This window comes from Urocitellus parryii, chromosome 2 (assembly GCF_045843805.1).
Source record: "Urocitellus parryii isolate mUroPar1 chromosome 2, mUroPar1.hap1, whole genome shotgun sequence".
Lineage (NCBI taxonomy): Eukaryota > Metazoa > Chordata > Mammalia > Rodentia > Sciuridae > Urocitellus > Urocitellus parryii.
This window is the reverse complement of record NC_135532.1, coordinates 82,904,684-82,919,618: the sequence shown is the minus strand read 5'-3', so window position 1 is coordinate 82,919,618 and position 14,935 is coordinate 82,904,684. Positions and strand designations below refer to the sequence as shown.

The 14,935-nt window shown below is 43.1% G+C and overlaps 1 protein-coding gene across 6 annotated transcripts in view; it reads right to left on the bottom strand.

The window, feature by feature from the left end:
* Positions 1-14,935, bottom strand: part of Tnfrsf19 (TNF receptor superfamily member 19) — a 99,398-nt gene that overhangs the window by 39,468 nt on the left and 44,995 nt on the right. For all 6 annotated transcript variants that reach the window (XM_026394920.2, XM_026394918.2, XM_026394921.2 and 3 more), the window contains one exon: positions 7,835-7,920. In XM_026394920.2, the coding sequence (XP_026250705.1) occupies positions 7,835-7,920 (86 nt within the window). The remainder of the gene's footprint in view (positions 1-7,834; positions 7,921-14,935) is intronic.

The following is a 14,935-nucleotide window of genomic DNA, read 5'->3' as shown; positions in this document are numbered from 1 at the left end:
TCTAATCTGTATTCCACAAGCTAGGGGCTGCTTTGTCTGTGCTAAATTTCCTTTGATCTTATTGTTTCATCTTTCTTATCCTACTCGTTCTGGTTAGCAGGATTGCAGTAGGTAGATATCTGTTTAAAATGGGCAGGGGCACTCATCCTTTTCCCCCACAGTCAGGTACCACAAGCAGCACCCCTGCCAGCAATCCCCTGGCTGGACATTCAGGAGTCTTGGTCTGAGGACCATAAACGACTTCAAAACCCTCAGTAAACTGAGCCCTTCATTAGGACTCTGTGGACCCATAATGCAGAGACACCCCAGTAAGCGCTCTGGAAAATCAGGCCATCAAGTATTAGCAAACTCATCAGAAAAACTGATGCAGAAACAAAAGTAAAATCATACCTACACATAATAAAAATCACATGCTGTTTCCAGAAAGTGATTTTGGATCCTATATACTCCCTTCTGTATCCCATTATACAGTCATTTTCTCTGATCAGATTCAAGTGTTTTAAGTCCCCAGGAATGATGAGTACTAGGTGCTGGGAGGGTACCAGGAACTGGTTTCTTAACCTCAGGGTTAGGAAATAAAATATTCAGGAGAAGCTGAAGTCAACTTGGAATTTGCCACCAGGAACTTGCTGCTTCTCCTCTTCCCATGCCTCTGCCTCCCCTCCCTTCTCTTAAAGAAAACCTGAAACCCATATTGGCATTGATTTCAAAAGACTCACACTTCATGCCCTCTTAAATTTGTTTTTGTTTTCTTTAAAAGAGGTGTTTGCCAGGCATTCTTACTACAAATATCTAGGCATTGCATGTTAAGAAATTAAAAATAGGAGTGTCTCTGGACATTAATAGACTTGTGGGCATCAATCTGTCAGTCCATAAATGACTGCCTCATCCTGCCTGCATCCTGCCCTTTCTGCTGAATGGCAGTGTGTGTACTGCAGACAGCCTTAAAAGTCAGCTCAGTGCAAATACCTCTAGGACACATTATTCAATACAGCCTTTAAAATAATGCTTATGAGTAATACGTGAGAAACTATAACCAAAGTGGGAAAAAGATAAAAATTGCATATACAGCATCATTATACACACACACACACACACACACACACACACACACACACACGGATTGAACCCAAGGCCTCACAAATATTATGCAGGTGCTCTACCATTAAGCCCTTACATCTATATTTAAAAAATTAATTTAGAAAGAAAAACCTCAAAATGCTGTATTTTTTTTTTCTGTATTTTGTAACATTGAGAATGTTTAGTTTAGGGGAATATTGCTATTCCCCACCCTTTTTTTCTATTAAATAGGGCTGGGGTTGTAACTCAGTAGTAGAGCGCTTGCCTAGCATGGGTGAGGCCCTAGCTTCCACCTTCAGTACCACATAAAATCAAATAAATAAAATAAAGTTTAAATTTTTTAAAAAACCTTTTAAAAAGTTATCTTTAATGAGCAAATATTTCTTTAGAAAGTTCATTTAAAAGTTCACTTTGAAATTACTTGTATTTGTTATATAAGAAGACACTTTAAATTTCCTTTGGAAAATAATCATCTTTTAATAATGTGATTTATTACCTAATGGTACAAGGAACTGTTTTCTGTGTACCGAGCCACGTAAAATTCCTAAACAGTTACAGGTCAACATAGCTCCCGCTTTTTTTTTTCTCCCATGCAGTGATTTATCTGATCTCTATCTCTTTGGAATCACGTGGCTTGTTTTACAAAGCCCCTGAGAACAAAGCAAACATCTAGGTTAAATACACTTAAATAAAGTTGTCCTCTGGTGAAAACCACTTTGAATTTTTTTTCAAAACCATTTGTTCCAACCACAGTATTTGCTCCAAATTAAGTAAACATTGCTCAAAGAAATCGAACAAAATCTGCATTTCTTCCTTATCAGCCCCAAGGCAGGATATAGTTCTAAAATTTCACGTGTGTTTTTCTCTATTTCTCCTGAATGTTCCAAATGGGATCAGAAGATTCAGTAAGAGCAAAGCCTGCAGTTGTTATTTCCATACACAGTGTGCCTCTTATTTATCTCCAAGTGACAGTAATGCCACACTAGTCACCCCTGTGTGCCCACAGTCATCATCACCAACTGATGCTCTCAGTGACCTGATGAAGGAGTTATGAGGGGACTGACTGATGACCATCACTAATCCATCATTATTTCAGGGGCAGGGGCTTCGTGCTCATCTGTGAGTAGTGGGGCTTGGAGCCTCAGGAATGGGCTACAAAGGAAAGAACCCAGCTGAAGGTAGGTGTCCTCAGCCAGTCTAGCCATGAGAGCTTTCTAAATGCCAAACTCCATGGTGGCCCCTTTAAGTATCATTCCCTGGTTACCCACCAGCAGAGGTGAAGTACCAGCAAGGCAAACATCAAAGCCTATGCATCATGGGATCCTCGCAGGAGGGTACACCCACCAGGCACCCTCCAAACAGCACACCTGGTGGGGCAGGCCTGGGGGAGGGAGGGCAGGTGAGTTCACTGTGGAACAAGGCAGGCCAGCATGGAGACAGGCCCAGCTGCTCTTCTGGCTGGTATCATGTTACTGGATACTAGTTCACCTAGTTCTATCCCAAATTTATAGACATGGCCTTATCATCTCCATTTTCTAGGGAGCAAACAGAAATTCCAAGAAGGGAGAGGGTCTGCCTGAGCTTATGCTACAGTACAATACAGAGCCAAGATGCAAATCTGAACCCCCGGCCTCAGCCTCCAGAGTAGCTGGGACTCCAGGAACCTGCCATTGGCCCTGATTTTAGATATTCTCAATTGCACATTTAAGCTGTAGAGAACCTATTTGTGCTCTGACGGCTGAATTCTCCTCAACTTCCCATCATACCATTTCCTGTTGCGTGGGGTTGGAGCCAGGCAATGCCTGTCTCGCTGCTTTTCTTTGAACCACTGCCTCTGCTAAATACCACATCTCCTGGACAGTCCTGGGCTTCTTCATCAAGATAGCAGCTTCTCCAAACACCAAGAGAGAAGAGCTAAGCAGTCATTAAGAGCCCAAAGGAGCAAGCCAGGAGGTCAACCTGCCAGAGCCAGACACTGTTCAGGGCAGTCACATGATCTCCCTTAGCACTTACCTTAACAGGTATCATTCCATTTAATAGGGGAAGAAATCTGCCCCTAGGGGAATTTTGTCACTTCCCAAAATTATACCAGCCATCAACAGGCATGGAACCAGGGTGGCCCTTGGACAGATGACAGAAACTTGGGAAGTTTTCAGCCTGGCATTTTCTATTGTTACTTAGTTCATCTCAGATATTGCATAAGTATAAGAAAATGTACTTGCATTCATTTAAAGTTATATTCATGCTATTAGATGGCCATCCTCTTTAAAGAGGCTTTGATGTCTTGGGGCAAATTCAGACAACCTCATAGCAGAGGCCCCTAGAAATGTCCTAGGAGAAGCAAACTAATGCCACACTTTGACCACAGTCTCCAGTGGGACTTTTGACACTCTATTTTACTGATCCAACAGCTCCTCCCCACTCTGTGCTGAGAACCTCCAACACCTATGCTCTTCCAGCTTCGGAGTTCCTTGGCTCCTGCCTTACTCCTGCCTCCCAGAGACAGAACCCTCCACACTCCTGCCATGGAATGAAGAAGCCCATCATGGTGGGTTGGCCAGCCCACCTCCTGTGCTTGGATCCTCCTCCATCCACCTGGTCACGCTCTAATTGTCTCAGAGGCAATCCTCAATTTCAAAAGAAAGAAAGAAAGAAATCCTCAATCGTCAAATAGAACCTTCCCTCCAATCTTCAAACATGCAGATGTATCTCTTACCTAAAAACCGAGACAGTCGTGCACAACATAACAACGTTTTGGTCAATGACATAATGTGATGGCAGTGATCTCACAAGATGATATCATCTACTGACAACACAGGGTCTGAGTTCGTGTAAGCATACCCTATGATATCCACACAACGATGGAATCGCCTAATGATTCGTCTCTCAGAACAAGTCCCATTGGTAAATGACATAAAACTGCTAAATTAAAAGGCCCGGCATCAGCCACACAGCTCTTTCACCCATCACCCTGTTAGAATGGGTGGTCTGCGGTGGCCATCTCCATTCCATTCCTGATGTTAGCTTCTAATTTCATCATGACCTTGCTCTGTTTCCACTACTCACGGCAGGGCTCTTATTGATGACATCAAAGACCTCAGGGTTTCCAAGTCCAGAGGACATTTCTAGTGATCACTGACTTCTCTATCCAAAGCGTCAGGGCATGCTTCACTCTTCCTTGTGGTCCTTCTGTTTAGTCTCCTATTGTGTTTCCTCTCCTCCGGATGATCCTTTCAATCATGACTCAAAAGCCACTGTTCAGGAAAGCCATGCCTACCCCACCACACCATTGCTCATTACACAGACAGTCTTAGAGCACTGTGCACGGTGCCAGGAAGGGGACCTACCATTGTCATGTTTTGCATCTGCATGTGGGGTATGTGTATACTGTTTAATTCAGAGTCAGGATTTATTTAACTACTCCCCCACTAGACTGGAAGCTCCGCAAAGAGGAAGGGCTCCGCCTGTTCCCCATGTGTGGTGGCAGTCAGCTGTTGCTTAATGACAGGAACATGTTCTAAGAATGCTTTATTAGGGGCCAGGTGTGGTGGCACTGTTATCCCAGCAGCTCTGGAGGCTGAGGCAGGAGGATTGTGAGTTCAAAGCCAGCCTCAGCAACATATTGAGGTCCTAAGCAACTCAGTGAGACCTTGTCTCTAAATCAAATATAAAAAAGGGCTGGGGGATGTGGCTCAGTGGTTAAGCACCCCGGATCAATCCCCAGTAACAACAACAACAAAAAAAACAAACTTTATTAGGCAATTGTGTCACTGTGTGAAAAGCATAGAGTAAGTTATACACTTACACAAACTTAGAGTTACAGCCTTCTACATACCAGGGCTATATGGTGTAGTCTATTGCTTCTCGCCTACAACTATACAGTGTGTTACTGTACTAAATACTGTAGGTGACTGTAACACATGGTATTTGTGTATCTAAACATAGAAAATATACAGCAAAAATATGAGGCAACAGAAATTTTTCAGCTCTGCTATAATCCTCTGGGACCACTGCAGGGTCCTTTACAGAGTCACGGGGTCCATCACTGAGTCCATCACTGAGTGTAACATCAGGTGGCGCATGACTATTTCTACAGGTCACCAAGTAAGGTCCTGCCTCACAGGATGATGGTATTCAACTAGACCAGTCAGACTGCTCTGAACCGTGAACAGGCAAGTAGAGAGCAAAGTGGGCTGTTAGAAGCATGAGGAAGAACTAGAGGACACAGTGGTTGTGCTGACGACAGGGCCCCACACAGTGTGCAGAACCTCCGATTGTCGGGGAACTATGACCCTCGGCTCCAGGGCCGCCTGGGACTGACTCCTGGGTTCCAGGAAGGCCCGGCTTCTTCATTACCCCATGCATCCCTGAAAAAAATCCCCATTCCTTGGGAAAGCATGGGAGTCATCCCTTTCCTACAGCCATGAGTCTCAGCGATACAGGAACTCCTCAGGGGAAATCACTAAGAAGCAGCCTTTGTGGGTGAGTTGAAAAGCCCGAAGTAGAAGAAATGAAAACATAAGGCGCCTTGCACAATTTCCTCCAAAGACTTCAAGATGTCCTTTGAGGAGATTATTTGCATTCTGGAATCATTCCCAAGAACAGAGCCAAAGGCAGCAAGCTTTCTTTTCCAGAGATAAGAATTACCGTACTAAAGAGGACCAGACTGTCTTACTTTGTGGTTTGAAAGGTCCTTCGCTGTGCACACTGTATTTTTTACTTTGACAAATGATTTATTTTTCTTTGATTTCTAAAGAATTTCACACATGGAGAATAACTATCTATCTATCTATCTATCTATCTATCTATCTATGTTAAACTAATTTTCTTTTCAAAATTACACCTTTTCAGGGCTTCATAATACATGAAAAGATGCATGTGGCCCATGTTCAAAGGCTAATTTGTGACATCTAAGCTTAGCCAAAGCCTCAAAGGCAAAATGTTCCAAAGTTTCAAACTTTTTACTAGATTATATTACATTTAAACCAAATACCATAAAGGGGGGAAAAAAACCCTTAATACTAACTAACTCTAAGCTGGGCAATACTGATTACTTCTCTGAGAGTCTGCATGATGGTTTGGGTTGAACTTGCTCCTTAACTTAAATCACAGCTGATTGAGCCCTGGGCATGGCCAGCTTGCTGAGTTTTAACTGGCAAAAGGACATGTCCTTTATGGGCTGTGCAACTGCATAAAGAACACCTCTCAGGATCCCTTATATAATGGATTTCTAGAGGTTTTGTTAACTGGCAAACATTAAAGCAAACAACATAAGAAAAGTCAACATGCAGGACAGGTCATATAGTTTGATGTTTTTTTTTGTAGGGAGACACAGAGCCTGGTAGAAAGAGCCCAATATTTGGTGTGAAGCATAGTTGGGTTGAAATACTGTCTCTGCCATGTACCAGCCAACATGGAAAGCTATTAACATCTCCGGATCTATATTCTCACTGACAAATTGGGGCTGATGATAGAATTTATTGAGAAGAGTAAGTCAAATAAGCAAAGCACCTGTACTGTGACTGACAACTAACAGGCATTCGGTACTGCATTTGTTCACTGCAATGAACTGGTGAATGTTTACATATTATCAAAATGATGGTTAATACAGATTTTCTATAGAAATTAGAGTGTTCTACACCCCCCCCCAGCTTTCTATCACTTCAAATTAGGAATGGAGAGTAATGCATTCTGGTTCATAATTCATATGGTAATATGAACTACAAAATTCCATGGCATTCTTGGAAAGAGAAATAACACGAATGCCCTTATCCAATGATGCAATAACTTTCAATTCTTTTGGAGGGAACTTTCTTTGTAGAAAGAAGGAAAAGGACTGACTCCATGTATTAGGCATTGTGTCACAACAGTTCTCCCTAGAAAGACTTGTGCCACCTATGCTTCTCCATCCTTCTCTTGCCTGGACTTAGCTGTTTCTGGTTTATGTGAATAACAGCACTTCAAAGGCCCTGCTCTGACACAGAGGAGCATCCCCTGGACCCTGAGGGGAGCCCACTTGCTGACTTCTCCCCTTTCCCCGCATCCTCAGGTTTTCACTGGCGGGTTTAGAATTAAGAGGAGTGACCTGTTACTCTTCTTCCTATTCCAAATCAATATGGTTGATAACTTGTAACAAATACCTTTTATAGCTAAGGAAATATAGGGTCAAAATGATTAACTCATGTTAATATGAAGAGGAAAACGTACCATTGTCTCATTAATGGTTATATCCTTGGCATACAGTAAGACCTCTCTTCTCATTTATTTGTTAAGTTAGGGAATAAACCAAGTGAACTAGGAGTCCACCTAATGATACGCTAATGAGGGTAGAGGATTCACAGACAGGACTGTCTTTGGAAAGGCAGACACCACCACATGATCATGTCTGGGGACTCAGAAAGGAAAACCCAGGAATGCATGGGGCCACAGCACAAAGACATTTAGCATTAGGGTCTGGACCACCTAGTTAATTGGAGTTGCTTGCATTATGTATCTAAATGAAAGATAAGAATTGAATGGAGCACAGCAGCAGCAAAATGTCTGCATTTCACTTTGAGATTCAAATCAACCGGCAGTTTAAAGACTGAGACACACAACAAAGACGCTTTATGTCCTCTAGGAGTGGGATAAAAGAATCCTATGAGCCCCGTGGTAGAGATAGATTTGGCTCCTTTTGCCAACTGAAGAAAGGTTTAAGAAATGAAAACTTTGTAAAAGGCCCCTGCTTTGGCTTGACTTGACCGTGTTCACTCACAGTGCGGTTCGTAGGGAGGAGGGGGATCTCCACAAGGCACGCACTCCATGTCTTGAAAGCCAACAAGTTTAGTCTTCCTATAAAATCTGGAAGAGAAAGGAAAATAATCCTTGTTAGCACTGTCATCTATGCCCACATTTGCAGCCAACAAAATTTACATCACACCTGTCCTGCAGTCTCCATTACCAGTTCTGTGGTTAAAAAAAAAAAAAAAGTATGCAAAGCCTTCCGTACAACAGTGTCTTAGAGAAGCACATCTAGAGCCTTCCTGGGCAGGCAGCTGACACTTAATAATTACCTACTCCATTATATTACAGATTCGTCTCAGTCCACTCCTTTCCTATATTGGGGTTGGAGTACTAGTGAGGGAATATGAAGTCAGTGCTCTTTGGCATTTCTATTATAAATTGAACTAGAAAACTTTATGAATAAAGTGCTGGTTTTTAACATTTGATATGAAAGGACCAAAATGCCACGCAAACCCTAAAAACAATGGAAAAATGTAGAGAGATACTTATACATCTTGACGTGGGATATTCTAGGCACGATAAGAAACCAAAGTGGAAGGGATTGACAGCTTTGAATAAAAGATAAACAAATGAAATGAAGTAAAATAAAATCAAACAAAACTTTTTTTTCTAAATTTTTATTTTATTTAATTAATTATTATTTTTTTAACTGGGAATTGAACCCAGGGGCACTTTACCATGAGCTACATCCCCTTAATAAAAACTTGAAGCTGGGCATAATGGTACAGGTTTATAATCCCAGCGGCTTTAGGCTGAGGCAGGAGGATCATGAGTTCAACACTAGCCTCAGCAAAAGCAAGATTCGAGGCTACTCAGTGAGACTCGATCTCTAAATAAAATTCAAAACAGGACTGGAGATGTGGCTCAGTGTTTGAGTGCCCCTGAGTTCAATCCCTGGTACCCCCCCTCCCCCCGGCAAAAAACAAACAAAAAAACTTGATGACAACTGAAGGGCGAAAATAAAGCATCATCAACATAGATACCAGGTAACAAAATTGAAAAATTATCCTAATTATAGTATTAGCTATAACTTAAGTCTGTAAGGTGAAACTTAATCATTAGAGTAAAAGTGACACTACAATTAAAAACAGGCAAAGAACACTCATCCCAAAAGAACATAAACTTAATAAGGTTAAGATTTTGTAAATAAAATAATTCCAGAAATTTATGTAGCTGAGACAGAAGGATGACAATTCCAAGGCCAGTCTCAGCAACTTAGTGAGACCATGTCTCAAAATAAAAAATAAAAAAAGACTGGGGATGTAGCTTGGTGGTAAAGCACCCCTGGGTTCAATCCGCAGTAACAACGACAATGTCAAAAACCCTAAAAAAGCTATATGCAATTAAAAATTTTTTAAATCCATTATGTAAATGCTTAAATTCATTATTAATCAAGTAAATGTGAGTTGAAGGGAAAATACAACATTTTTACTTAAAAACTGGTGCAGTGTTGGTATAATCAAAGGCAAATAGGTACACTTCAAGGGGCAATGTAAATTGTGACTTTTAAGAGGGAAATTTAGAAATATATCATCAAACTCAATAAAAGAGTTTACCTAGTATTCTCATTCTTAGAAATATATTCTAAAAAGATAATCAACTGGGCAAAGGTGTATGTGTACCAATAGAATCACCAAAGCGTTGTTTACGGGGGTGGGAGTCAACTAAGCACAATTCCAATGCCTACTGGTGCAAATAACCCACCAAGGTACATCCAAGGCAATGGAGTAGAAAGTTGCCTTTAGAAATGATAGTGTGGATTTGATATACACGTTTTTTTTTTTAATTCACAAAGTACCATTAAGTAAAAAGAAGAGAAGTGCACATAATTTTATTTTGTACAAATATGAACTTTCAGTAAATCCACTCAGATTATTAACCAATGCATGTAAAAATAAAAAAATTTGTGTACACATTTGCGTTTTAAAAACGTTTAAAAGGGTATAATACACTAAATAGTAATAGTAGCTATTTCTAGATGGTAGAAATTCATGTGACTTTTCTTTTTTCTAGACATATAACTTCCAACTTTTCTATGGACAAAAATAGTGATATAAATCAAGTCTAAAAAGAACAGGTCAGATGCAATTATTTTGTGAAATTTTATAATGTAGTAACACATCTGTATAATTTAAGGTTGAAGCAAAATTTGCCCTTGAAACTAGGTAAATCATTTCAAATTTTCAGATAACACTCAATAATTGCTCAACCTTCCATTTTCACTTGACTATGAAAATCTGTCCAAATGATATCTAATATAGTGACTTCCCATCTGATTTTAATGAAATTATTCATTTTGGAATTTATCAAGTAAAAATAAAAAGGAACAAAGTCGGAGGACTCACATTTCCTGCTCTTAAAACACATCACAAAGCTAAAATAGTCAAAACAGTGTGGTGCTGACATAGAGACAGATTAACAGACTGGTGGAATAAAAAGGAAAGCCCAGAAATAAACCCTGCATATGGTCAATGGATCTTGACGAGGATGCCAAGACTGCTCAGGAAGGAGAGGAGAGTCCCTGCAAGAAACGGTGCTGGGACAGTGGACAAAAGAATGAACCTGAACTCTCATCTTACATCATATAAAAAATTAACTCAAAATGGACTAAAAGACCCAAAAGTAAGACTTAAAACTATAAAACTCTGAATATCCTCTACTGTCATGTACAGCCAAACAGAACAAATAAAAAAATCTTAAAAACCTACAAAACTCGGAGAAGAAAACAGGGGCAGCTTCATGCCATTTGATTGGGCAATACTTGTTCTGCATGACCCCAAAGCACAGGGAGCAAAGACTGACAACCACATCAGACTTAAGACCTCTGCCCACCAAAGGACCTGCCATGGGGTGAAGACCACCTGTGGAATGGGAGGAAATACTTGCAGATCCTGTATCTGTTAAGAGGTTGATATCCAAAATAGATAAAGATGACAGTTCCGCGGCAACCAAAATCAAATAACCTGGTTTTAAAAAGTGGGCTAAGGACTTTCTGCAAAGATGATATACGCCTGATCAACAAGCCCAGGAAAAGATGCTCACGTCACTAGTCATCCGGGAACTGCGAGTCAAAACCACACTGAGTTATCACTTTGCACTCTTTAGGACGGCTGCTATCAAAAACAAAACAAAACAACAATAAGAAAATAACAAGTATTGGACAGGGTGGAGAAACTGGAAGCCTCTGTACTGTGGGTAGGACTGTAAAATGGTGCAGCCACTGTGGAAAACACTATGGCAATTCCTCAAAATATTAAAAATAGAACTACCATATAACCCAGTAGGCCAATTTCAGGGTATAAACCCCAAAGAATTCAAAGCCAAGTTTTAAATATTTGCACATGTGTTCATCGGACCATTATTCTCTCTCTTTTTTTCCTTTAATTTTTATTGTTGGTTGTTCAAAACATTACATAGTTCTTGACAAATCATATTTCACACTTTGATTCAAGTGGGTTATGAACTCCCATTTTTACCCCATATACAGATTGCAGCATCACAGCGGTTACACATCCACTGTTTTACATATTGCTATACTAGTGTCTGTTGTATTCTGCTGCCTTTCCTATCCTCTACTATCCCTCCTCCTCTCCCCTCCCGGACCATTATTCTCAATAGCCAAGCGGTGGAAGAAATTCGAACATCCATTAACAAAGAAGTAGGCAAACAAAACATGCTGTATGCTACAAAGGAATACTATTAACCTGTAAAAAGGAAGTGGATCCTATCACATGCTATAAGAGGGATGAAACTTGAAGACATTATGCTAGAGATCCAACATGGCGGCCGGCGAGGAAGCAGCGACTCCAACGTCTCCACTTTAACGGGATATGAAAGACTCATCGAAACAGCTGCAGCCTAGCTACGGAGGAACTTCTAGCATAACTTCCTTAAGAGGAGAGCTGCCGTGAACTGGTAGGTTTACTCGAAGTGACAGGTTGCCCCAGAGAAGTGGATCTTGGAAGGCCACGCGGGCACAGAGGTCTAGTCCCCCAACCATCAGCCGCTCCGGCAGGCGGCTCCCCCTGGAGGCCTAGCTCTCGCCCTGGGAGAAGCGGCCCCACCCGCCCGCTTCCTAACCAGGCGGCCACAGCTACTCGGCGATAAAGGTGCCCACGTGGCGGGTGCAGAAGTTAAGTCCTGCAGACGCCAGCCACCTTTGCAACCCCCAGGAACCCTGAGTGGCTTGGCCCGCCCCGCCCGAACCGGCAGTCCTCCGCCATACGGGCTCCCCCGGGAGGCCTAGCTCTCGCCCTGGGAGAAGCTAACCAGGTGGCCTCAGCTACTTGGAGATAAAGGTGCCCTCGTGGCGGGTGCAGAAGTTAAGTCCTGCAGACGCCAGCCACCTTTGCAACCCGCGGGATCCCTGAGCGGCTTGGCCCGCCCCGCCGGAACCGCCAGTCCTCCGCCATACAGGCTCCCCCGGGAGGCCTAGCTCTCGCCCTGGGAAAAGCGGCCCCACCCGCCCGGTTCCTAACCAGGCAGCCACAGCTACTAGGCAATAAAGGTGCCCACGTGGCGGGTGCAGAAGTTAAGTCCTGCAGACGCCAGCCGCCTTTGCAACCCGCGGGAACCCTGAGCGGCTTGGCCCACCCCGCCTGAACCGCCAGTCCTCCACCATACGGGCTCCCCCGGGAGGCCTAGCTCTCGCCCTGGGAAAAGCGGCCCCACCCGCCCGGTTCCTAACCAGGCAGCCACAGCTACTCGACAATAAAGGTGCCCACGTGGCGGGTGCAGAAGTTAAGTCCTGCAGACGCCAGCCACCTTTGCAACTGGAGGGAACCCTGAGCGGCTTGGCCCGCCCCGCCCGAACCAGCGGCGGGTGCAGAAGTTAAGTCCTGCAGACGCCAACCGCCTTTGCAACCAGCGGGATCCCTGAGCGGCTTGGCCCGCCCCGCCTGAACCGGCAGCGGGTGCAGAAGTTAAGTCCTGCAGACGCCAGCCACCTTTGCAACCCGCGGGATCCCGGAGCGGCTTGGCCCGCCCCGCCTGAACCGGCAGTCCTCCGCCATCCGGGCTCCCCCGGGAGGCCCAGCTCTCGCCCTGGGAGAAGCGGCCCCACCCGCCCGGTTCCCAACCACGCGACCGCAGCTACTCGGCGATAAAGGTGCCCCCGCAGCGGGTGCAGGAGTTAAGTCCTGCTGATACCAGCCGCGTTTGCAAGCCGCCGGCACCCAGTGCGGCTTGGCCCGCCCCGCCTGAACCGGCAGTGGGCCTCCACCATCCGGGCTCCCCCGGGAGGCCTAGCTCTCGCTCCGGGAGCAGCCCCCTGCAAGCTAGGCGAACCTTCGACCCATCGGGAGGTTAGGCCCAGCAACCTGCGGAGTGATAGAGGTGCCCCTCGTGCCTGCTGGGTAGGCGGACCTTTGACCGACCAGCAGAGCAGACCTAGGGCCTGCCAGCGTGGTAGACGGATCACACCAATTGGAGGAGGATCACAGCCACTACATGCCCTGCAAGGGTGATTATTCAACTATACAAGAGCAATATAAATAAATAGAGGGAAAATTTCAAAACACAACAGTTTCACCAAGCAGAAAGAAACGCCAGCAGTATGAAAAGACAAGGAAAGAAAGGACCACAGGCAATGCAGGTCAACTCAACTTTAGAAGAGGTAATAGCTGCAACAGATGGAATGTCAGATAGAGAGATCAGGATATACATGCTTCAGATGATCTGGAGTCTCAAGGAAGACATGAGACAGCAAAATCAGATAATGAAAGATCACATTGACAAACAAATCCAGGAAGTAAAAGATCAATTTCACAGGGAGATAGAGGAAATAAAAAACAAACAAATAGAAATACTAGAAATGCAGGAAAAAATAAACCAACTTAAAAACTCAATTGAGAATACTACCAGCAGAGTAGATCACTTAGAAGAGAGAACATCAGACAATGAAGACAAAGTATTTCAACTGGAAAAGAACATAGACAGCTCAGCAAGTCTGCTAAGAAACCATGAACAGAACATCCAAGAAATATGGGACAATATCAAAAGACCAAATTTAAGAGTCATGGGGATACAGGAAGGCACAGAGCTCCACACTAGAGGAATACACAGCCTATTCAATGAAATAATACGAGAAAACTTCCCAGACTTGAAGAATGAGACAGAATCCCAAATCCTAGAAGCCTACAGGACGCCGAATGTACAAAACCATAAGAGATCCACACCTAGACACATTATAGTGAAGATGTCCAACATACAGAATAAGGAAAGAATTTTAAAAGCTACAAGGGAAAGGAAGCAGATTACATTTAGGGGTAAACCAATCAGGATAACAGCTGATCTCTCAACACAGACTCTGAAAGCTAGAAGATCCTGGAATAACATATTTCAAACACTGAAAGAAAATGGGTTCCAACCAAGAATCGTGTATCCGGCAAAATTAAGCTTCAGGTTAGAAGATGAAATTAAAACCTTCCATGATAAACAAAAGTTAAAAGAATTTGCAGCTAGAAAACCATCTCTTCAAAAAATCCTTGGCAAAACATTGCAGGAAGAGGAAATGGAAAATAACATTGAAAACCAACAATGGGAGGTAGGACAGTAAAGGGGGGAAAGTAGTCAAAGAGGATAACAAATCAGGTTTAGTAACATCAACAAACAAATATGGATAGAAGTACAAACCATATCTCAATAATAACCCTAAATGTCAATGGCTTAAACTCACCAATTAAGAGACACAGGCTAGTAGAATGGATCACAAAACAAGACCCAACAATATGCTGTCTACAGGAGACGCATCTGATAGAAAAAGATATCCATAGACTGAAGGTGAAAGGTTGGGAAAAATCATACCACTCATATGGACAGCGGAAACAAGCAGGCGTGTCCATACTCATATCTAATAAAATAGATTTCAAGCCAAAGCTAATCAAAAGGGATAAAGAAGGACACTTCATACTGCTCAAGGGAACCATAAACCAACAAGACATAACAATCATAAATATATATGCCCCAAATAATGGTGCAGCGGTGTTCATCAAGCAAACTCTTCTCAAGTTCAAGAGTCTGATAGACCACCATACAATAATCATGGGAGACTTCAACACACCTCTCTCACCAC